This window comes from Poecile atricapillus, chromosome 6 (genome assembly GCF_030490865.1).
Source record: "Poecile atricapillus isolate bPoeAtr1 chromosome 6, bPoeAtr1.hap1, whole genome shotgun sequence".
In the NCBI taxonomy this organism is placed as follows: Eukaryota; Metazoa; Chordata; class Aves; order Passeriformes; family Paridae; genus Poecile; species Poecile atricapillus.
In genome coordinates, this window is record NC_081254.1 from 25899321 (window position 1) to 25921372 (window position 22052).

The window sequence follows — 22052 nt, forward strand, 5'->3', positions numbered from 1 at the left end:
ATTTTGTGAGCTAAGAACAAGATCTGTCTTTAGTTTATGGATTTGTTTTGTTATTTTACCTGGAGGTGTGTTGGCACAGGCTGGCTACAGAGCAAGGGAAGTGGTGCTTATGCCAGTGTTTTACCTGCATGTTTGAGGAAACCACTCTTACCTTACAGGGTTTGGAAGAATCTCACTCCTTTGCCCATCACAGCCTTTCTCTTTCCTCAGAACAGCTGATAAAGACAGCTCTTCAGTTTGTGTCTTAGGGTGCTCTTAGCAATGAAGAACTTTGATTTGGATTCAAGAGACCTCATTCCTGGATGTCTGGAACCTGGATACCTGGGTGAGTGGTAACAGAGAGGCTGTGCATGCCCCAGAGCCTAGGGGCTGGTCACGTCCAGCTGTGTACACTGACCACATGTCATGTGGTATACATGTACCACATGTATCCTTTGAGAAGGTAATTAAAGATCCCCAGTGCCACCCCCAGGAATTCTGTACGTATCGGCACCTGGTTTTGTTCCTTGTACCACAGAGGAAGCTAAAAAATCCCATCAGTCTGTAAGGAATGGGGTTTACTGCTGTAAGTCATGGGGATGGCCCTGTGCCAGTGAGGGACCCTTTGCCAATATTTCCGTGGCATAAAAAATCTCTGTATATTTGCTTTCCAGCCATCCAGCTAAGGGCAGGGGAATCCTCTGGACATGGAGGTAGGTACCAGTAAGCTGAGCTGATGTTTCTAATTTTAAAAAGTCAGGAAGAAGCAGTGATGTGCCTCTTTTATGACTCCTAGAGGTTATTTGAATATTTAGAGACCATAAAGAAATAAATGGGGCACAAACCATGGTCTCTTCAGCTCACAAGTGCCCGAGGAGCAGGACTGTTAATGACTTTCAGTGCTTTAGGATTTTAGGCCTGCAGCCAAGGGGCAGCTGGTATGGGAAGGAGTGGTGCAGGGCAGGACATGGGGCAGGTGAGCTCTTTGGGCATACCTTGGCTGGTGCCTCTTCAGGCAGGCAGGGGACTCCCAAAGCTCCAGCTTTGAAGCTTTGGAAAGGTGCTTCACCCTCACATATATCCCTGTGTAGGAAGCCAGCATGGCCCAAAGAGAGCTCTCCTCCAAATGCACACTATGTAAAATGCTGGCAGTGTGAGGACCTCACATGGAGATGCAGATGTGCATCTCTAGCACTGGAGCACCAAACCCCACTCATTCCCAGCTATAAGGGTGTTTTATTTGGAATCATGAATACATCGTTTCAAAATTGAGTTACAATAATGCAGCAGGTTGAGAACAAATGTGTGGCAATCTACTGCTCCATGTTCTGCTTTACCATGTGCTCTAGGTGTGGCTGCCAGTACTCCTTTAAGTCTGTTTTTGCTGGAGTCCATGGCAGTGTGGAGCTGCTTACACGGAATGGTTTTGGCCACTGAAGCTGGCTCCGAGGGCAAGGACCTAGCAGGTGGGCTGGGGCTGTGTTGCCTGGGGACAGGTGAAGAGCACAGTGTGGTGGCTCAGAGAGTGTCCCCTGGGCACAGCAGAGGCTCCTGTGATCAGTGGGGTACTGCAGCATCTCTTTGGTGTTCCCAAGGGACTCCTCAGCTCTTCAAGGATGCAAACTCATTATCTGGGAGCACTGGTGTGATCTTCTTGCTGCATATGTTTGCACATTCCTGTGGATGGGTGTTGGCTGAAGATGGAGGAGGAGGGAATTGTGTCTTGATGCTTGCTGGCAGCCTGCTCTCAGAGCTTTGCCTGCCTAACTGGAGGCTAAGGAAAGCCAAGGTGCAGTTAAGCCTCTGTGTTACACAGTCATCAAAAGCTTCCTGGGGCAGGAAGCCTGGAGAGAAGCAGTATGAGCAGCTCCACTGCCAGCATGTGGCTGTTCTGCTGAGCGATGGGAGCTTTGGGCTCCTGGGCACCCCCCACCACTCAGGGACGTGAGTCAGTGGTTCTCAGTTGCTGTTCTGCACAGCCCAGGTTCCCACATTCCCACAGCCTTATCTCCTCTGGTTCTCTGCATGCCCTGGCTGGACTCATCCCAGCCTGACCTGCTCCTGGCAGAGTTTGGCAGGGAGCTGGGGCACAGTCCAGCTGTCCTGAATGAGTAGTTCTCCTCAAAGGCTGCTGCATCCTGGCCCCCCACCACCACCTGTGCAACACATCCCAAGGAGGCTTTTGCTGTTTTTTGGTTTGTTGGGGGTTTTTTTGTTGTTTTTTTGGGGTTTTTTTTTGTTTATATAGGAAGAGCTTGGACCAGGCTGGGATGGGGGCAGACAGGCAGCCCTGGCTCAGGCAAGCCCCACAGCATCCAACAGTGGGCAGCCTGGGAAGGCCAGGATGAGTAGCCTCTTCATCAGAGCTGGTTCCCCCTATCCTTGCAGCCCAGATCTGTTTTTATCAGATGGGACGGGTGCCCGCTGCGGGGCCGTCGCGACAGTGGTGCAAGCACTGCAGTCTCTGTGCCGGGGGGTCACAGGCTGCCGGCTTCTTTCTCGATTTGTTTTCAGCCGGCAAACAGCTGTGTCTTGAGGTCTGTGCTTACTCAGCTCTCCTGGCACCATGCCTGCTGCAGAGCCCGCAGGTATTCCAAGCGTCTCCTGCTCCTCCTGGACTGGCTGTCATTCTCCAGCACAGTCCAGGGTCAGCCCATGCCTGGTGCAAAGAGGAGCCTCTCAAACTTGGAGGGCTTCTGAACTGAGACCTGTGGTCCAGCTGGGTCAGCCAGGTGCTGTGGGGGTGGCTGTGCCCCCCAAAATGAGTTTGTATGATGGAAAGGCTCAGGCTTGCTCTGCCCAGTGCCCTCAGCAAGTTGCACATCTGCTTCATGGTGTACCCAAGAAACAGTGTGGGAACAGCCATGAATGAAAAACCTTCGTTCTTTCCATCATGACCACTTCCTCCCTTGCAGAACCCCTTTGCCTAGGGAGCTGGAGCCAGTGGCCCAGGTGAAGCCTTCTGATGGAGCCAGGGGTTTGGGTGCAGCAGTACAGCTCTGGAGCAGCTGTCAAGATAAGAATACCAGCCAGGTGATTCAGCGGTGCCTCTGCCCACTCCGAGAGCAGGGAGTAGCCATGTCAGGGGCTGTTTACCAGCTCACAAAGTCCCAGGCAGCTGGTTGTAGGCACTGAATTTCCCCAGCAGCATCTTCTCCTGGTGGGGAGGAGGTGGGCTGGGTGGGAGGCAAGACACCCTGCAGCAGGGCCCAGCTTGGGGTGCTGGGATTTGCAGCACGTGCTGGTCACCCGGCCTAGGACAGCACATGCCAGCCCTGGCAAATGGGGAAGGTGGATTGCGAGAGGCTGTGGCTGGAGGGATTCCCCAGGTTAGAAACTACCCTGGGTTAAAGGGTTTAATTTCTGCCCCAGGTATATGCTGGCTTTTAGCAGTTGTGTGGGTGCATTGGCAAACAGTAAGGTGCCAGCCCTGTGTCGATTCTGGCAAGGAGAAAATCCTTTCCCTTACCAAGAGCAAAATCAGATGCCTTGGCAAAGGGGCACAAATGTGCTGGAGGTCCTGTTGATGCTCCTGGAGGCATCACAATGCTATAGGACACTGGAGTGAAGCATCCCTGCCAGTGTGTGCTGCCAATGACAGGATCTGGGGCAGGGGAAGGACAAGGCTGACATGGAGGTGCCAATCCCCAGGGAAGCCCAGAGCATCATGTTTAGCCAAGTTTTCCCAAAGCCCGTTCTGAGTCCCATCCCCCTTCACCCATACAGCTTCAGTGTGTCCTAGCAGAAGTGGAGGGATTGGAAACCCAGTGGCACCCCTGGTGTGATGCAAACAGACAGGAAAGCAGGAAGGTGTGTGGGGCTCTGCCCTTAGAAGCCATCAGAGACTGCAGCAGCAGTGGGTCTGGGCTCCTCCTGTGCTCCCTCTGCCCGGCTTCTGGTGGGTCAGCTGCTCAAATTGGCCTGAGGATTGCCCTTGGGACAGGTATGTGCATGGCAGTTCTTCCTCCTACGTAGCTCCCTAGCTCCTCCCTCCTAGGTAGCTCTCCCCTACCACCCTGAGCCCCCCGGAAAATGGACTGGGAGGAGGGAGGGTGCTCCTAGTGCTGTGCCAGGCTGCAGATGCATTGCCTTCCTCATCACCCTCGTGCCACAGGCTCACAGGACCTATTTGGTAGCAGATGCTGGTGTTGAAGGGGCTGCATGAAAGCCAAGTGCTGGGGGTTTGAAAGAACTCATACACACTGAGCAGGAGGTTCAGTGGTGGGGAAGTTCATGTCTGTTTTCCTGCCTGCTAGCAAGAGAGAGGGCAGGGGGAAAATGAGGGGGTGTGCAGGGCTGGGGAGTCACATTGTGCTGGGGCTCTGTGGGGCTTTCCCCTCTGCCTTGGCTGCTTTCCCTCCAGGGGCCCTGAGCCATAGCTGTGCAGCTATTTAGTTAAATATTAAGAGGTCAAGTAATAGAGAACCAGAAACCTAATTACACGCTGCCCTCCATGGCACAGTAGTTTTTGGCAAAAGCAAAGCAAACACGGCCCCTTGTGTTACAGGAAGGTTGTGCTGCTGCTGCTGGAACGACGGCCAAAATCCAGCCAGACAGTGAGTGCTCAGGACAGTGAGCAGGCAGGAGCTACCATGCTGCTGCAGAGGCCACAGCCTCTCAGCTGAGCCCAGTGCTCCCAGCAAGTTGTGGGGCCACCATACATCTCACACTTAACCCTGTCCTCCATCTCCTGCCCAAAAAGTAGCTGGAGCCATGCTGTGTTGGGAATAGCTTTATCTGGATAACCCCCATCCATGGGGCAGCCTCTCTGGTCCCACCCCCCACCCCCCCTGCCTTGGATCCAGAGCTCCTCCCCATCATGAGGCTGCTCTCCAGGCCTCCCTCAGCCTGGCCTTCACCTGAAATTTCTGCACCTGTAGCACGACACCAAACTTGCCCTCCAGCGAGGGCAGGGGCTGGTCCTCGGGGCACTCGAGTGTGAACCTCTGCAGCACCCAGGCCAGGAAGAGGAAGAGCTCCATCTTGGCCAGGACTTTTCCCAGGCAGACACGGATCCCAGCTCCGAAGGGGAGGTAGCTGGGTGAGGGCGAATGGATGTGCTGGCCCCGCTCATCCAGGAAGCGGCCTGCAAGGGGAAGGGGCACCACTGGCATCAGCAGGGTGATCCCTTCTGCCTGAGACCTGCCTGAGTTCATCAGATGTGTGTCCCTCCCGGGAGATGCAGGAGCAGAGAGGTGCGATGCCCCAGATGGGCAGAAGCAGGATCCAGCCTCCCAGCACCAAGCCTCTCCCAGGGCTCAGCCTCTCCTGCTGCACCCACCCAGCCATCCCCTGGCCCAGGAGAGGATGGGGATCACACAACCCACCAGGATTGAACTCTTCAGGCTTGTCCCACTCCTTCTCATCGTGGTGCACAGACCAGAGGTTGATGATGACCCTGGCACCCTTGGGGATGGAGTATTCCCCAATGCTGCAAAGCGGACACAAAGTGAGGCACCCGCTCCTCCCCACAGTCTCTGCCCATGACCTGGATGTGCCCCAGGGGAGTCTCACCTGGTGTCAGCAAGGGACACATGCGGGATGAGCAGGGGGGACACAGGCCGAATGCGCAGCACTTCACTGATGGTGGCCTCCAGGTAGGGCAGCAGTGGGCGGTCACTGAGGTGGGGGTGACGTACCAGGCCAATCTTATGGTCCATTTCCTCCTGGATCTTCCTTTGGATCTGGGAGGAAAGCAAAGACCAGTGTGGGAGCCCAGGGAGTAGGGTGCCCCGTGTACAGTGGAGTACACCCAGCATCATCAGCATGTCCTGTCAGGCTGTGTGGGGCAGAAGTGCCCACAGCCTGATCCCGCTTATCTGCAGAGCCCGACTTCTCTTGGCATCTGCCTTCCCCAAAACTCCCCATGACATCCCTGGTGCTGGGGGGAACCCAAGCCCCTGCTGTAGGGTACAGACCCTACCTCAGGGTAGTGGAGCAGGTAGAGCACAGCCCATTTGAGCACAGTCGTGGTGGTCTCCACACCAGCCCCAAAGATGTCCCCCACTGTCATGAGGAGGTGGTCGTCAGTCAGCTCCAGCCCTGGCTCCGGAGGGCTGCTGTTCTCGGCACTGAGCCTCACTTGCAGGAGGGCATCCATGAGATCCTTCACGGTATCTCCACAGAAAGCTTCCTGCCAAGGGACATACATGAGCTAGGCTGTCCTGGGCACAGTGCCCACCACCCCAGCTCCAGCATCTCCCTGTCCTGGCCCTGCTGGCACCTTGTGTTCAGTGAATTTCTGCAGGAGCAGCTGGTCCCGGACCTGGAGGCATTTCTTCAGCAGGGCCAGGTCCTTGTTGGGAAATATCTGAGGGAGCATAGCATATTACAACAGGCTACAGCTCATCCCAGCCCAACCCCTGCAGGCCCCCAGGCAGTCACTCTGTGCCCACCAGTGTACTTGGCTCTTGTGGGTCACCAGGACAGGGACCCTCCTAAGTCAGGGGGCCTCCTACAGGACATATCCCAGCTCCTTCCTCTCATCTGAGGTGAGAGGAATGGGCAGTGCCTGTGTTCCTGCTCACCTGGAGCCAGGGGAAGATGTCCACCAAGCTCTCCTTGGCCACGGTGTCCACAATACCCTGGCTATACTCCAGCATGGCCTCAAACTCAGGGTCCCCACGCCGGTATGAGGAGTTGAAGCAGAGGGAGCAGACCACGTTGGTAACAGCCCGTGTGAGTTCAGGGGCCATGTCCAGGGCTGTGTCCTGCGCAGCGCTGAGTGTCTCGCACAGGGATGCAGCCTCCCGGCAGACTGGGGTGGAGGAGAGGCAGGCCAGAGGGTGATGAGGGAGTGATGATTAAGATAAGGGGGTGAAAGGGGCATCTGGGGGCTGGAAGGAGGCGTCCCCTGCTCATTCGGGGTGTGCAGCCTGCAGAGAGCACGCCCCAGACAGGGCTGGGCCCTGAGGGGCTGGGTTGGGCAGAAGGTACAATGCTGGGTGCTGAGGAGCAGAAAGAATGGAGATGTGCAAGGATGTCCTCCTGGGCAGAGTGGGGAGCTGCGTGGAGAGGTGTTGGTAAAGTACAGGGGATATAAGGAGAGGGACAGAGCTCCTGCCTGGCAAGCTGAGGAGATACCAGGGGATACCTGAGAGAGTGTCTTTCCTTGGTTCCCAGGGAATCAGGGCACTTAAGAAGAAAAAGTACAACGTGGGAGGGAGCTGGCAGCCTGAGGCTGGAGGGAGGCACTTACTGATCCTCTCGAGGGCGAGCGAGCCCTCCCCAAACATGGAGAGGGCAGTGTGCACCAGCTTGCGCTGGAACTTCCAGAGCGGCCCGTAGCTGGCAAAGGCGATGTCCTTGCCTCCCCGGGACAGCAGGTCCGTGGTCACCTGAGGGACAGGCAGTCCCAGGGTCACCCTGCTGCAGGGCAGCCTCACGGGGGATGGATGATCATCTCACCCCATCCCAGAAATGGTCCGGGAGGCTAGAGGTTAATGCAAGCAGGCAAAGCACAGGACATGAGCTTTGTTTTCTCCCTGCCAAAGACTGATAAAGAGGTCTGGGGACAGATTTGAAGGTTAGGGGCTCTAGGATGCCCAGGGAACTTAAGGGGTGCAGGGAGCCTGGTAGTACCTGAACCCACATCCCCGTGCCCAGGGATGCAGCCAGCTGCAGGAAAAACAGGCACCGTTCGGATGGAGGATGACAGGGCTGGCCCTGGGGAACCTGGTGTGGAGGGGCCGCCCTGCCCCTGGCTTGCTGCGGCCAGGATGGGGAGGGGACACGGATCCTGCTGGTGCCAGTGTCTTTCTTGGGAGCGTCCCCCGCCTCACCCCACGCCACAGTGGGAAGGGGTCCCCAAAACCTGCTGCCGACTCACGGTGCGGGGCCGTCCAGCGAAGTCTTTGCCCTTCTTCAGCAGCACCTCCCTGGCGTGCCGATAGCTGTTCACCACCACCACGTAGTGGGAGCCCATCCAGAGGGCGTAGAGGCTGCCGTAGTGTCCCTGCAGGCGCCACAGCCGCAGGTGGAGCTGGGGGTGCCCGGCCAGCTGCAGCAGGCTCCCCACCAGCGGCAGGGCCGGCAGGCTCCGTGGGCGCCCCAAAGCTGTGCCTGTGGCCATAGCCAGCGTGTCCCGCCGGCGCGCCAGCCGCCAGGTGCAGAGCAGGGCCAGGGCCAGCAGCAGGGCACCCAGCAGCGGCATGGCGGGGCCGGCTGCGGGGCTGCGGCGCGCGGGGGGCCCTTATAGCGGCTGCGGGGTCGTCTCCTTGACTCTAAGGCGGGCTCGGCTCCTTATCGGGGGGACGATGAGGGGGGAGCCGGGCGCTGGGCCCGTGGCCAGCTCTGCAGCTGTGGGCACATGGCGGGGGGCGAGGGCAGCGGGGCCACGGCCACCCTGGGTGGCCATGGGGGAGCTGCATCCAGCGCGCTGGGGGCCAGGGGATGCCCAGGGTCGGATCTGTCCTTGGGGTTCCATCCCCAGGGCCCTGTGGTGGGCCAGGCGTGTGGGGACAGCTGAGCCCTCGAGGTCTGTCCTGGGTGCCGTGAGCACAGCTAGGGGAGTCTGGCGGGGCACTGGAATTCATCCCCAGCCTGGGAGCGCCTCGACAGATCCGGGAGGGAACGGGCAGCACTACAAATGCTGATAAGCCCGGAGCATCCCTGGTCATCAGCGCTTGTCACTGCTGGGGAGACACGAGTAGCACTTGACACTGCCGGGCAGCCCTCGGCAATGCTGGTGAGCTCTGGTCGGTACAGGAGAAGTACTGGCCGGGGCTGAGAAACCCTGGTCAGCGCTGGTCAGCCTTGGTCTGTGCTTGTCAGTGCTGGGAAGCCTGTGGGTGTCCGTGCCCGAAGCGATGAGGTGTTCTGGGGGAGTCCTTTGGGAACAGAGGGCCCTTGCAGCAGTGTCTCCGACCACCGCAGGCTCTGCGCCTTCCCGAGCCTTCAGGCCCCCGGCGCTCGCCGTAGAGGCTCCCGGGGGTAGGCGAGGCGGGGTGCGGGCGGGGTAAGATGGCGGCGGGGGGCGCGGCGGATGCCCAGGCGCGCTTTGGGCACTCGGTGAAGGGGCTCCTGACCGAGAAGGTGACGAGCTGCGGCACCGACGTGATCGCTCTCACTAAGCAGGTGCTGAAGGGCTCCCGTAGCGCCGAGGTGAGCGGCGGCTGCCGGCGGCCAGCCGATTATAGGGCCGGAGCAGAGCTGGGAGTGGGGGAAGGCTTCGCAATGCACGCTGGGAGCTGTAGTCCGAAGAATGGGACACATCCTCGTGTCCGGGCAGGGACGGGGGACAGCGGGACCGGGATGCGGGCACGGCTGGGCAGCGCCTCGGGGCTGCGGCGGTGGCAGGTGGGAGGGTGACTGCCAGCTCTCCAGGGTGACAGGTGGGAGCGGTGCCTCAGGCGCTCCCGATGGATGTGCTCTCACGGGACGGCCGTGATCCCCGCATGGTGTCACCCCAGTGTCACCCTGCCAGCCGTCACGGGGCCTCGGGAAACGCAAAGCTGCAGCGTCTCAGCCTGGTCTGTACCTCTTTTAGCTCCTGGGTCAAGCTGCGAGAAACATGGTGATGCAAGAGGATGCCATCTTGCACTCGGAAGATGTAAGCTGTGCTCTTGTGCTCGAGCAGCAGTTCTTCTAGGGACGGGAGGGGAGGAGGGTGGTAAGAACAGTTTGCAGCCGTGCTACCGGGGCCCTGGAGCGAAATACATTACTTCAGGCATCAGGGCCGGTGGCCAGAATAATTTAGTGCTTCCTCAGATCCAGTGCTGCTGGACTCCTGGTATCCTGCTGGCTGGCCAGCCCTCAAGCTGTGCTCTCTCTGGCAGAAAGCTTGAGGGACTGTGGGCTGAAACAAAGCACTTGTGTCTCTGCCTGTCACTGGGAAAGGAGAGGGAAGTGTGCCTCTGCTGACAGTACCAGCAGGGGTGTTTTGGAGGCAGTGCAGCAATGCAGTAGTGGCTGTGCTGGAAGAACTCTCCAGGGCATTAGGACAGCTTGCACTGTCATTTCTGTAGGCATTCATTCTTTGTTTTGTTCTCCACAGAGTTTAAGAAAAATGGCCATAATAACTACTCATCTACAGTACCAGTAAGTAGGGGACACCAGGTGTTCTCTCTTGGGGGCTGAGTGGATCCCTCAGTTCTTTCTGTTCTTCTTAAAAGACTTTGCATGAAGCTGCCAGCTCAGACTGATCCCTCTTTTTCAGTTCTTCAAAGCTGAGCAGGCCCTGCAGCTGGAATTTTCCAGCCCTCTTCAGGCTGTTTTGGGGTGGGAGCTGAAATTTTTGCCTCCTGTTTGTCATGCACTATGTCTCCCATGAGTGTCTGTGATGCACCTGGGCCTAAGAAGGAGAAGCCAGTGCTGCTTCTGTCCCCCAGGACTTAATCCAGTAACACCCTGGAGTTTTGGCCTCTTGAGTCCTTGTTTGACATAACATAAACCATGACTGAGATTTTGTTTCTCTAATGCTCTTTTTGTCTTTCCTTTTCTCATCTAGGCAAGAAGCAATTCAAAAGAAGTGAGTTCTGGGAGGACCTGGGGGACATGCATGTGGGGATGGAAAGGGGGAGGTGATGGAGTTGGATGGGGGAAAGCAGAATGGAAAGGTTTTCACAGGTGCCTTTGAGGTAGATACTGGCCCATGCTCTCTTCAGTATATTCAGTAGATGCTCTCTTCAGTATTGTGAAGAGATGGGAATTTGAATGAAGAGACAGGATTCATACCAAAACTTTCTTTTGTTTTACTGATGTGATAGAGTGTGTGAGGCTGCTTGTGAGAGATGAGGATGGTGGGAGCAGAGCTGTGTACAGCAGGGTGCATGAAGTGAGGTTTGCTTTGTGGGCACACAGAGGTTTCTCTTTGCTGTAAAGTCAGCTCTAGAGCTGCTCTGGTCCCTTGGGCACAGGCAGCACAGCACAGTGTGGGAGCAGATCTCACCATGAATCTCCTCTTGCTTGGTGCCCAGTGTGGAGCGCTCGTCAAACCTTCAGGACCAGCTGAGTCACTTGCTGAAATGAAAGGAAACCGAAGGCATGAGGAAATCTCGACCAGCACTGAGGGAGTGAAGCATCCTCTCCCCTCCAGCCCCCGGGGCTCTGAACTGTGTCTGAATGATGCTGGATGTCAGCTAGGATAAGTGCAGAGTCTGTGCTTCTGGGCACGTGGCTCCCTTTTGTGTGCCTGCACCCACACCTCTACTCCAGAATGCTCACCTGCGCACCCACACCTGGCTGAAACAAATTTCTCTGAAACTTTGCCCCTCCCAAAAATTCCTGTGTCTGCTTACTTCCCGTGTAGCATGAAGTGCTCAGCCCGCACCAGCACGCTTGGCAAGAAGTGCAGAGTTGAGGCATGGTGTTTAAATGCAGGTGCTTGCAGTTTTCCACTTGTCTGTATTTAGCCACAGAGGTGGCACAGAGTGCAGTTTATTTAGGGCATTTTAATCAGTGTGAGCTGCAAGTGCCTGGGTGAGTGAGAGATGCTTCAGTGTAGGCTGAGGTGCCAGTCCCAGCACAGACTTTCTGAAACCAAGAATCTAAGCACTCACATCTGCCAGTGGCCTAGCTAGATGTGGTTTGGCCATCATCCTCCTCAGAGGTTATCTTATTTTCCTCTCTGCCAGAGTTTGGAACATCATCCCTTTGCCAGCCCATATGTGCTGCTTTCGGCCTTCAGCTGCATTCCTTTTCCTGGGCTGCTGCTCCAGCTTTTGATGAAGCAGCCTTGGCTGTAGTGTGTGTTTCTATGTGGTTGGGAAGGTATCCCAAGGCCCATCTGGGAAGCACGCAGGAGACCATCATGAGCTGGTGTGCTCAGTTCAGCACTGCTCTGTTGATGACTAGTGACCTGTTCACATTCAGGACCAACTATAAATACTGTGTCTTGTTTTTGGTAAGTTGCTTATCTGGAGCACTTGGAGTGTACGGGAAGCACTTGTTTCCCTGAGTGTGCTTTTCACCAGCTGATAGGAGCAGGCAGGCTGAGAGCCGACACTGGCCTGCCACATTCCTGTTGTAATGCTGCTGGAGTTTGGCTCCTGTGCTGCAGAGCCTTTTTGGGCTAGATCTCTTCATCCCTGCCAGTATTTTTGCCTTGGGTGACATTCTGACCCCAGCTTTGCAGGTGCACTTTGGGAATAAGAGTTTTCCCTGTGAGTTTCTTGCTGGGAATAAAAGCTGTCCTGAACACCACCAAACTGCAGCAGTCTGTCCTGGATTCTATTGCTGGCAGTCCCTGTGCATCAGGGAGACTGTTTGGAATGGTGGGTCTCTGCCCCCCAGGATCTTCCATTCTGCTTCAGCTTGGAGGGCTTCGCTGAGGCAGGGTGCCCTTGCTGCAGGTGGCTCATCCCTTCCAAGGTCGTGTCCTCTGCAGAGGCTACAGCAGTCCTGTGGCATTAAATTTGTGTCTCCCTGCCTTTGGGGCGAGCAGGGACAGGGCTGCACTGTGGAAGTGCAGAGCTGTTGGGGAACAGGCAGTAGGGTGGGTTTTGGGGCTGTGGGTGCAGCGAAAACCATGACCGACGGCAGTGTGCTCCCCACGGGGACGGGGCCAGCAGCCCTTGCGGTGCCTGTGTGCCAGGGGCTGTGTGCCAGGGGCCAGGACAGGCCGGAGGCGGTGTTAGGGTGGGAGCCAGGCCCAGGCAGCGTGGAACGCTGGGACAGCACAGGGTATTAGGGAGGAGCGTGGCCTGTGCTGGGCAGAGTCCGGTTGTGGCGCTGCGGCTGGAAGCAGTAAGACAGGGCAGCGCCTCTGCCCGGGGTGCTGGGGCTGCCCTTGGGGCCAAGGGCTCTCTGCAAACTGCGGGGGCGGGGGGATTTACCCTACAGGGATGCTTTGGGGGCTTATCTCTCTGTTTTTTTTTCTGGGGTGGGGGGATGTCAGGTGCCCCCTGGAGCATCCTATTAGACTGCAAGGTGGGGGAGTTCTCAGGGTTCTGTTGGGGGAGAGCAAAAGGCGCTCTGTTATCTGGCGGAAAAGGGTGATTCAGAGCCCTTGGGAGGACCTGGTGTGGTGCCCATTTCTGTGGCGTCAGCCACCAGCCCCATATGCCTGTTGCAGTGGCGACTCTCTGCAGAGACCAGATCCACCAGGAGGTGCAGGTGAGGGGCACGGATGGGAACTGGCGGAGGGATGGGGCAGTTGGGCAGGGGGTGCATGCCTGGGCAGTGCCAGAGTTCTTGGCTGCCATTAGAGGATAAAGCTTGTTTCGGGGCCCAGATGAAAATGACAGTGCAGTTGGGAGCTTTGCTCCTCTTGTGCACAGGGGTGGGGAGCTGAGCAACCTGGCATTTCCCTGCCCTTGTTCCTTGAGCTCTTCTCATGAGGGAAATGGTGGCTGCAGCCTGCAAAGTTACTAAAATGGGAATTAAATTCCCTCCTGCACAAACACGTCAGTGCATGTGAGCAAAGGGAGCTGGGGAGGATGGGGGCAAAGGAATGCCTGACCTTAATGTCATTTTTTGCTGGGTGGAAGTGAGAGTGTCAGAGCCAGAGGACATGTGGGCAAGGTACAGGACAAGTATAGGCACAGCCATCATGTTTTAGAGCATGGGGAGCTGCCAGGGCTCAGCACAGTTTAGTGGCCTCTATCCTTCCCATCTCAGGATTACTATGGCAAAGAGCTGCAGAAGACAGAGGACCTCAAAACCAATGCATGCATCACTTCAGCCAGGCCCCTTCCCAAGCTGGTGAGAGATGCTCTGAAGCACATCCATGATGAGGTGGTGGCCAGGTAAGTCCCAGGGTCTCTCTTCCACTGCCACATCTCCATGGGCTGCAGCCCCTTCTTGGCCATGCCATGGGGCATCTCCTCCCAGCTCAACTGAGCATCCACCCAGGTACTACGGCTGCGGTCTAGTGATCCCTGAGTGCCTGTCTTCGTGCCGGATTCTGGACCTGGGCAGCGGCAGCGGCAGGGACTGCTACCTGCTGAGCCAGCTGGTCGGGGAGCAGGGCCATGTCACTGGGATAGATATGACTGAGAGCCAGGTATGGCACAGATCTGGGGCTCTCCCTCATCCTCCCAGCAGCCTCCCCCACATCATTCCCTTCCTCCTGCCAGGTTGAGTTGGCAAAGAGGCACATTGCCTACCACATGGATAAGTTTGGCTACCGAAAGCCGAATGTGGAGTTCTTCCATGGTTACATGGAGAAGCTGGGTGATGCCAAACTGTCTGATGAGAGCTACGATATTGTCATGTAGGTGCTGTGTAGGGCACAGTCACCCCCAGTCCTGCTGCCTCCTGGGACTGTGTGCATCCCAATAAGTCACCTGCTTCAGAAGCATGTGCTAGGAAGAGGGAAATCCTAAACCAGCATCTGGGAATATAAACTGCCCTTTTCATGGTCAAATTGGTGTTGCCAAATCCTGAGTGGTGCAGCGGGACACAGAGCAGCTGGTGGTGCAGTGTGCTGATAAGCCTTGGTCTCCTCCTCCACAGCTCCAACGGTGTGATCAACCTTGCCCCTGACAAGAAGGCTGTGCTGCGGGAGGCCTTCCGTGTGTTGAAGGTGATGGTGGGCTGGTGCCTGTGGTAGCAAAGTGTGGTTGGAGTTGGGGTTGTTGTTGGAGTGCCACTGAGAAGTAGCAGATGGGATCCAGCAATGTGGGGATGTAGTATGGGGCTGGGGGGGGGGCAATCTCTGCAGAGGGTCCCAAGCAGGCTAGGATTAGGGGCTTCCCAATTCTCCCTGCCCCTTTTTTCCCTTTGCTTTTTGAGGTCTCCCTTCACTCTTTGCTGTCCTCCAGCCTGGGGGAGAGATGTACTTCAGTGATGTCTATGCCAGCCAGCGCCTGAATGAGATCATCCAGAACCACCGGGTGCTGTGGGGTGCGTAGGTTTGTGGGATGGGGTGATGTGGCATAGGGGGACTGGACCTTTGCCTCCATCCCCCATGTCTGTCTCATGCCAGGAGAATGCCTGGGAGGAGCCCTGTACTGGAAAGACCTGTACAGCATTGCTGAGGAGGTGGGGTTCAGCCCCCCATGCCTGGTCACTGCCAGCCCCATCACCATTGGCGACAAGCAGCTGGAGGCCATCGTCGGTGAGGATCCAGCCAGAGAGTGTCAGCTCTGTGGGAGGCTGTGCTGGGATCCCAGCCCAGGTGTTCAGTGCCTAAGCCACCAATCTCTCCCTTGTAGGCGACTACCGCTTTGTTTCTGCAACTTTCCGCCTGTTCAAGGTGCCGGCTGGCAGCCGGGCCGGGCCAGCACAGGTCATCTACAATGGTGGGATTGTGGGGCACGAGCGAGAGCTGGTGTTTGATGCCAACTTCACCTTCAAGGTTTGGGGAGCATGCTGGGGCTCTGTAGGGAAGAGAGCAGCATCCTCTGTGATCTGGGGGGCAAGCTTTGGTGGAGGGGATGGTGGGTAGGAGCTGAGGGTCTGTGTAAACCCAGGGGAGTGTGAATGTACAGAAAAGGGAGACAGATGCACTGCTTTGCGGTAAAGGTAGAAGCAGGACGTCCATGGTGGCTTCCCAGAATGGTTTGAAGCCTGATGCTTGGCTTTAGTGGGTGTTTTTTCAGGGTTTGGGCCAAGACATGCTCCTGCTTTCACTCTCCCCATCATCTGGCTGAGTGGCTGGAGTCCCCTGGGACACATATCCAAGACCCCAGGCCTGTGACCATTCCTCTGTCCCCAGGAAGGAGAGGTGGTGGACGTGGATGCTGAGATGGCTGCAATCTTGCAGAGCTCCAGGTTTGCGGAGAAGTTCCTGATCCGAGCTGGCGGTGCTGCAGCACTGCAGGGCTGCTGTCGCAAGGGAGCAAAGGTCATTAGAGGGCAGCTTCGTGGCTGGGTTAAGGAATTTGGACCTGAGTGTTCCATGTCATCAGAATGACATGATACCAAGACACCTGAGTCCTTCTGGGCCAGGCTGGAGCTCATGGGACACCAAGAGTGGTGCTTGGTGCCTCAGTCAGGACAAACTGCACCCCTACCCAAGCTGGAGCATTCCAAAGAGGGGTGTGCTCTAACCACCCCAACATGCGCATGGGGACTGTGGAGGCTGACAGCTGGACTTCCCTGAGGTCTCCCAAGGGGAGTCATCCTTCCCCTGTGGGGATGTCTGTGCACAGCCTGCCTCAGAGAGGTGATGGCCCCCCCCCAGTTTCTTCCTGCCCATTGCTCTCCCTCCTTCTGATGGAAGAGCAGGTTGGCCCTGGCTGCCAACCCTGACCCTAGAGTACAAAGTATTCTATCTGCTGGAAGTCACTCTCTTCTCCTTGGTGGTCTCACCAGCCTGTAGATGGGCCAGGCGAGACAAGGGAGATAACCTGCAGCTGTGTATCCCTGAAATGCAGCCTTGTACTTAGGAAGGGGAGATTTTCTCAGGTCTCTGTCCAAGCAGGAGGCATTTCTCAGATAAAAGCAGAGCCAAATCCCAGACAAGCTCTTGGCTTCTTCCTTGCTGCAGGAAAAAGCAGCTGGAGTGACCCAGGAGCTGTCCCCAATGGTAGCTAAGGAAGGTCTGCTTGGGTTGCTCTGCTGGCAGGGATTGAACCAGGGGCAAGTTCCAATTTCTCGGGTGCCTCTTGCTTCCCCACTGGCCTGACCCTGCCCTGGGTTTTTCTCTGTCCTTCAGGAGAAGATCTGTGACCCCTTCCAGCTGCTGGAGCAGCTCACAGCCCCAGGTGCTGGTGGCACCTGTGGTCCCCCAGGGTGCTGCTGAGTGGCAAGCAGTGTCCCCACACCACTGTTGGAAGCCAGCGGGGTGGGAGGATGTGGCCCCAGTGACGTCTTCCACCAGAGAGCAAATAAATGTATCTGAGCTCAAAGGTTGTGTGATTGTGACTGCCACAGGGCTGTGGGTGTGGTGCTTCCCTGGCAGGGCTGGTGGGGCAGGTTGTGCCTAGTTGCAGTGAGGACCTGTCCTGTGGGTCCCCTCACTGTGGGGCTGGCAGTGGCTGCACGGCTTGGGCGCACAGGCAGGGACAATCTCTGTCTCGCTTGCAGCCCTGCAGCCTGTTCCTGGAGACGGGGATTGCTCTCTCCTTCCCTGTGCAGCACCACTGAGGTTTCTGTTTTCCCCCAGACTCCATCCAGTTGGAGAGCCCTGAGTCCCCTGCAGGCATTGCACCTGCAGAGTTTTGCAGGGAAATACAGCAGTTCTGGAAAAGCAGAAATGTATCCAGCTGCATCCCACAGCAGGCAAAGAGCAAGGTGCAAGGGCTATTAGGCTGTAGTTGGAGGTGATGGGATGCATTCCTGCTGCCCAGCATGAATCCCACAGGACCTGGCCCACAGAAGGTGTTTGGGAAAGGCTGGCGGTTGCTGAACAGCTAAACTTAGAAATAAGGGGCCATTTCCACCCCTCCTCACACAGTGATTTTCCAGGAGGGACCAGATTTCCCATCTCTGCCATTTAAGCATCATCTTGCTGTGACAGGGGGGAAGTTAAGAAGCAAAACCCAATAAAATTTGGGTTCAGAAAAAAACAGGGGCCACTGCCAAGGATGCTCTGCCGTAGCAGTGGCTGAGGAGGGTCCAGGTGTTCAGGACATCTGAAACTGTGTGGAGTGACCTCACAGATGGGACCATGGGAGGAAGAAGCTGTTTAATACGCACACCCCACATCCAGCCTTCTTCCTAGATTACTTACAAAGACTTCATCTGAGTCCCCAAACAGCGCATTCTGGGAGGTTTGCAGCAATTAGGTCCTGAGATCAAAGACAGCCTTCCCAGTGGGAATGGAAGAGCAGTTGGGGTTGGGGGGTCCTACCTGCAAATCCCTTCATTAAAAAGACATGAGTCCCTGGCGTGGCCTTTCAACTTGGCTGGGAAGAGCTGCGCCCACAGTGAGATCTCCGCTCTGTGCATACAGAAAAAGGCCACAGCTTAAATGCCACTGCATTTGCATAGCAAAGCACTATGTTTTTCCCAAAATCTCAGCATGTCAGGGAGGAAGCAGCTAAGAGAACTCTGACGTGGAGCATTAAAGCAGAGGCCCTCACCAGGCTGTGGATGCAGTGGTGTCTTCTCTGCCTGGCTATAGTTGTGCCTGCACAGCCTTGGGGTTTTAATTGTCAAATGTATGAAAAGAGGAGGTCCTGCAGCCCCATCCCATGTGAAGAAACCCAACATAATCTGTCCAGCACCCCAGTCAGTGTATTTTGTTGATTGTAGAGATGGCCCGAATCCTGTTCTAGTGAAAAGCTCTGCAGCATTGGTGTCCTCCCTCAGCAGGCAGAGAAGGTTGTGATGGCAGCAGCCAGAGGTTGTGACAGTCTGATTTACTCTGAGAGGAAAGGGATTCCTCAGTCCCTGCTAATCCAGTAGTGGCTGTGATTTAGGGACACCTATCCTGGGTGTCCCTGCTCACTTTGGGGAGCAGGCCTGTGGAACTCCGTCAGGATAAACTGAATGAGATTTGGGATGGGGACTACAGCCCCCACTGTGCTCTGCTTCACACCATATTGGGTTGCCCTGCACAATTTATTCTTCCGTTTTTCAAGCACTTAAATAGCAGGGAGGCTGTTTTACCACCTCTAAAGGGTGTCAGTCACCACAAGCCACACTGGTTGCTCCCACGGCTGTTCGTCTCTGGCTGTCCAGGATGCTGAACTCTTTCCTGGCTCCTTCATAATTACAGACATGGATGGCCGGGTGTGGGGTGCGTACTGCCCCAGCTGGGATTGCGGCACAGCAGCCGAGGCCTTGGAAACAGTCGGGCTCTCAGGGCGGTGGGAGATGGCACACGGTAATTTACAGGTGCTTTTATGAATCGGAGCTCTTGGCCCTCCGTGCATCCATGAACTGAGGATGAGCGGAACTGGGGTGGATTTGGACGTCCTCTACGGGAGCTCCAAACTGCGGCCCCGCTCACCCCACGCCCTGGCACGGAGGAGCAGAGCAGAGGTGAGGGAGGAGTGCGGCCCATCCATAGTCAGTGTTTAATGATTAACTCCGCTCTCAGGAGCGACCCAGCCGAGGAGATGGGGCGGAGGGTGCCCAGGAGCCGCAGTGCGACAGCTCCATTTCTGAACGTCGCACGGTACTACATGGGCGGCGGCTCAGGGCTGACCGGGGAATGGGAACGGCTGAGAGAGCCGCTCCCGCCGCAGCAGATCCCGGCGGGAGGCACCGGGATGCGCCCCGTCGAGCCGGGCCTACGAGGCGCGGCGGAGCCGCCAGGGGGCGCTGCGCGACCGCCGACCGGTGCGGCGCGCGGACGCGGGGCGGCGCTCCCGGGCCGCTGAAGGGGGCGAGCGGCACGGTGGTTCCGAGGGGAGCGGCGGTCGCCGCCAGCCGAGCGGGAGCGGAGGGAGCAGCGGAATTGCCCGGCCCTTTCGGCCGCCCCATGCCCCGGTGCGGGTGCTCCCGGGGCCGCTCCTGCCTAGCGCCGCACGCGCCGGCCGCACCGCACCCCCATTGGTCGCGCCCCTCCTAAGGCTCCGTCCCCTTCAGTCCCATGCGCAATCGCCATTGGTCAGGGCCTCACGGCAGGCCCCGCCCCCGCGCGCCCGGCGTACACACCGGAGTCACGCGCCCCCGGGGCTGGGGAGGGGGCGTGGCTCAGTGGGGGCGTGGCCTGGCGCTGATTGGCGAGCAGGCCGGCGCTGATTGGCGGCGCCGGGGTGAGCCCCCTCCCCCTCGAGGCGGGCGGGGCGGGGCGGGCGCGGGTAGAGGCGGCGCTGGTCGGCCCGGCCCGGCAGTCGCCGCCCGTCGGGTCCCGCGGGCAGCCGAGCCCGCGCCTCGCCCGCCGCCGCCGCCGCGCCCGCCGCCACCGCCGCCGCCTGGGGAGCCGGGGCACGCCGCAGGCGCCGCGCGGTGATGCGGGGCCGCGGCGGTGCCGAGCCCTGACTAAAGATGGCCGCGCTGCCCGGTGGGAACATGGCGGGGGGCGGCCGGGGGGCGCGGGTGCTGCTCTTGCTGCTGCTCGGCGGCTGCGTGGGCCGGTGGTCCCCGGCCGCCGCCGCTGCCGCGCCGCCCGCTGCCGTCGTGCCCCCGCCGGCGGCGGAGGAGACGGTGATCATCGGCCTGCGGCTGGAGGACACGGACGACGTCTCCTTCATGGAGGGGGGCGCGCTGCGGGTGAGCGAACGGACGCGGGTGAAGCTGCGGGTCTACGGGCAGAACATCAACAACGAGACGTGGTCGCGCATCGCCTTCACGGAGCACGAGCGGCGGCGGGGCGGGCGGGCGGCGGCGGGGCCGGCGGGGCGCGGTGGTGGCGGGGGCGGCGGCGGGTCGGCGGGCAGCGGTGGGGCCCCGCAGCGCTGCGGCATCCGCACCTCGGACATCATCATCCTGCCGCACATCGTGCTCAACCGCCGCACCTCGGGCATCATCGAGATCGAGATCAAGCCCCTGCGCAAAACGGAGAAGAGCAAGTCCTACTACCTGTGCACCTCCGTCTCGGCCCCCGCCGCCGCCGCCCTGGGCCCCGGGGCTCCCGGAGGGCTGGCGGGCGCCGAGGGGCCGGCGGGACCCCCGCCCTGGGGTGAGACCACTTGGATCTACCATGACGGCGAGGACACCAAGATGATCGTGGGCGAGGAGAAGAAGTTCCTGCTGCCTTTCTGGCTGCAGGTCATCTTCATCTCGCTCCTCCTGTGCCTCTCGGGCATGTTCAGTGGCCTCAACCTGGGCCTGATGGCCCTGGACCCCATGGAACTGCGCATCGTGCAGAACTGTGGCACGGACAAAGAGAAGAACTACGCCAAGCGCATTGAGCCTGTGCGGCGTCAGGGCAACTACCTGCTGTGCTCCCTCCTGCTGGGCAATGTCCTGGTCAACACCACGCTTACCATCCTGCTGGACGACATTGCCGGCTCTGGGCTGGTGGCCGTGGTGGTCTCCACCATCGGTATCGTCATCTTCGGCGAGATCGTGCCGCAGGCTATTTGCTCTCGGCACGGCCTGGCCGTGGGCGCCAACACCATCTTCCTCACCAAGTTTTTTATGATGATGACCTTCCCGGCCTCCTACCCCGTCAGCAAATTGCTGGACTGTGTCCTGGGCCAGGAGATCGGCACGGTCTATAACCGTGAGAAGTTGTTGGAGATGCTGCGGGTCACCGACCCTTATAACGATCTAGTCAAGGAGGAGCTCAACATTATCCAAGGAGCCCTGGAACTGCGCACCAAGACTGTGGAGGACGTGATGACTCCCCTCCGAGACTGCTTTATGATCGCTGCCGAGGCTGTGCTCGACTTCAACACTATGTCCGAGATCATGGAGAGCGGTTACACCCGCATCCCTGTTTTTGAGGGTGACCGCTCCAACATCGTGGACTTGCTCTTCGTTAAGGACCTGGCTTTTGTGGACCCCGATGACTGCACGCCACTCAAGACCATCACCCGCTTCTACAACCACCCGCTGCATTTTGTCTTCAATGACACCAAGCTCGATGCCATGCTGGAGGAGTTCAAGAAAGGTGGGCTCGTGCCTGTGGCGGGGCGCGGTGGGGAGGTGCTGCTCGGTGGCCGTCAGCATCCACCTGCTTGCAGCAAGGGAGCTCCGCAGGGGGGCCTGGGGTTCCTGCTCACGGAGGGCTGGTGGAAGTTCATTCTGGAGTGAGTGACCAGTGTTTAGACATCTGCCAGATCTCCTCGTTCCCTGGGCCAGAAGGCTGATCCACGGCTGGGATGTTCCCCCAGCCTTTTTTCCCCCACTGTACTGGGATGTGTGTGTGGGCATGGTGCCAAGCAAGGTTGTTTTCCTTCTTGCTTTTTCCACTCATCTGTCCGTTATAGTGAGAACCACTGATGGGAATTCGCGTCCATTCCTTGGCTGTGTCTTCTCTGTGCTTTTTCAGCTGGCCTGGCAGGGAGGAGTGGGTGGGCTGCTTGGGTGCCTGGTGCCTTTCAGGCTCAGTGCACACACGTGCTGAGATAAACAAGGCGTTTTAGCTCCATTCATAGGCTCAGCCAGCCGACCTCCGCTCTCCTTCCAGTTACTTTGATTGACACTTTGATTTTGTAACTCATAAATCATTTCAATGTCTTGTATTCCAAAGCACCTGTTGCTGCTGCACTTCAGAGTTACAGCTCTTTTTCCTCAGGCTACCCTGTGCTTCAGGACCACAGGCTCAGCAGAGACATGACCCTTTCTACCTCTTTGGTGTAGGTTGTGTATTAGTTGCATCAGAATGGGACTGAGACTTTCTGCCTTTC

General features: G+C 57.9%; 4 protein-coding genes across 11 annotated transcripts in view; 3 read left to right on the plus strand and 1 right to left on the minus strand.

Moving 5' to 3' along the window:
* Positions 1 to 204: 204 nt before the first annotated feature.
* AS3MT (arsenite methyltransferase) lies at positions 205 to 16706 on the plus strand. 3 transcript variants are annotated; one of them, XM_058841100.1, is made up of 12 exons: positions 205 to 325; positions 654 to 692; positions 12992 to 13032; positions 13537 to 13664; positions 13771 to 13921; positions 13995 to 14131; positions 14374 to 14443; positions 14682 to 14763; positions 14846 to 14977; positions 15075 to 15217; positions 15578 to 15706; positions 16520 to 16706. In XM_058841100.1, exons 1-12 carry the CDS (start codon positions 262 to 264, stop codon positions 16604 to 16606), a joined length of 1203 nt encoding a protein of 400 aa, XP_058697083.1. In that variant the 5' UTR covers positions 205 to 261; the 3' UTR covers positions 16607 to 16706. The 3 variants fall into 3 exon arrangements, with proteins under 3 accessions (XP_058697083.1, XP_058697082.1, XP_058697084.1); XM_058841099.1 differs by having other exon boundaries at positions 238 to 692; XM_058841101.1 differs by lacking the exons at positions 205 to 325; positions 654 to 692 and adding an exon at positions 12268 to 12663.
* LOC131580189 (steroid 17-alpha-hydroxylase/17,20 lyase) lies at positions 3914 to 8380 on the minus strand. Its single transcript, XM_058841111.1, has 8 exons — positions 7808 to 8380; positions 7178 to 7316; positions 6507 to 6736; positions 6203 to 6289; positions 5903 to 6112; positions 5494 to 5663; positions 5307 to 5410; positions 3914 to 5065 (listed from the first exon to the last, which is right to left on the minus strand). The coding sequence occupies exons 1-8, from the start codon at positions 8129 to 8131 to the stop codon at positions 4797 to 4799; spliced, it is 1533 nt and encodes a 510-aa protein (XP_058697094.1). The 5' UTR covers positions 8132 to 8380; the 3' UTR covers positions 3914 to 4796.
* BORCS7 (BLOC-1 related complex subunit 7) lies at positions 8916 to 12125 on the plus strand. Of its 2 annotated transcripts, XM_058841109.1 has the most exons (5): positions 8916 to 9081; positions 9467 to 9529; positions 9974 to 10017; positions 10427 to 10447; positions 10896 to 12125. In XM_058841109.1, exons 1-5 carry the CDS (start codon positions 8941 to 8943, stop codon positions 10945 to 10947), a joined length of 321 nt encoding a protein of 106 aa, XP_058697092.1. In that variant the 5' UTR covers positions 8916 to 8940; the 3' UTR covers positions 10948 to 12125. The 2 variants fall into 2 exon arrangements, with proteins under 2 accessions (XP_058697092.1, XP_058697093.1); XM_058841110.1 differs by lacking the exons at positions 10427 to 10447; positions 10896 to 12125 and adding an exon at positions 10136 to 10395 and having other exon boundaries at positions 8928 to 9081.
* A 2921-nt stretch (positions 16707 to 19627) lies between the features above and the next one.
* CNNM2 (cyclin and CBS domain divalent metal cation transport mediator 2) overlaps positions 19628 to 22052 on the plus strand; it is a 118700-nt gene continuing 116275 nt past the window's right edge. The window contains exon 1 of one of the 5 annotated variants that reach the window (XM_058841097.1): positions 19628 to 21313. In XM_058841097.1, the coding sequence (XP_058697080.1) occupies positions 19744 to 21313 (1570 nt within the window). In that variant the 5' untranslated portion in view covers positions 19628 to 19743. The remainder of the gene's footprint in view (positions 21314 to 22052) is intronic. The other 4 variants (XR_009277830.1, XM_058841096.1, XM_058841094.1 and 1 more) reach the window with 4 other exon arrangements.

What these genes read in the sequence shown, in the direction of transcription:
- BORCS7 (XM_058841109.1), top strand. Translation starts at nt 8,941, where the DNA reads ATGGCGGCGGGGGGCGCGGCGGATGCCCAGGCGCGCTTTGGGCACTCG. An exon ending in ACTACTCATCTACAGTACCA is followed by an intron (nt 10,018 to 10,426) that starts GTAAGTAGGGGA and finishes TTTCTCATCTAG; the next exon opens with GCAAGAAGCAATTCAAAAGA. An exon ending in CAAGAAGCAATTCAAAAGAA is followed by an intron (nt 10,448 to 10,895) that starts GTGAGTTCTGGG and finishes CTTGGTGCCCAG; the next exon opens with TGTGGAGCGCTCGTCAAACC.
- LOC131580189 (XM_058841111.1), bottom strand. Translation starts at nt 8,131, where the DNA reads ATGCCGCTGCTGGGTGCCCTGCTGCTGGCCCTGGCCCTGCTCTGCACC. An exon ending in AGAAATTCACTGAACACAAG is followed by an intron (nt 6,113 to 6,202) that starts GTGCCAGCAGGG and finishes GTCCCTTGGCAG; the next exon opens with GAAGCTTTCTGTGGAGATAC. An exon ending in GCCTGAAGAGTTCAATCCTG is followed by an intron (nt 5,066 to 5,306) that starts GTGGGTTGTGTG and finishes TTCCCCTTGCAG; the next exon opens with GCCGCTTCCTGGATGAGCGG.
- AS3MT (XM_058841099.1), top strand. Translation starts at nt 551, where the DNA reads ATGGGGTTTACTGCTGTAAGTCATGGGGATGGCCCTGTGCCAGTGAGG. An exon ending in GCAGCTGGAGGCCATCGTCG is followed by an intron (nt 14,978 to 15,074) that starts GTGAGGATCCAG and finishes TCTCCCTTGTAG; the next exon opens with GCGACTACCGCTTTGTTTCT. An exon ending in GCTGTCGCAAGGGAGCAAAG is followed by an intron (nt 15,707 to 16,519) that starts GTCATTAGAGGG and finishes TCTGTCCTTCAG; the next exon opens with GAGAAGATCTGTGACCCCTT.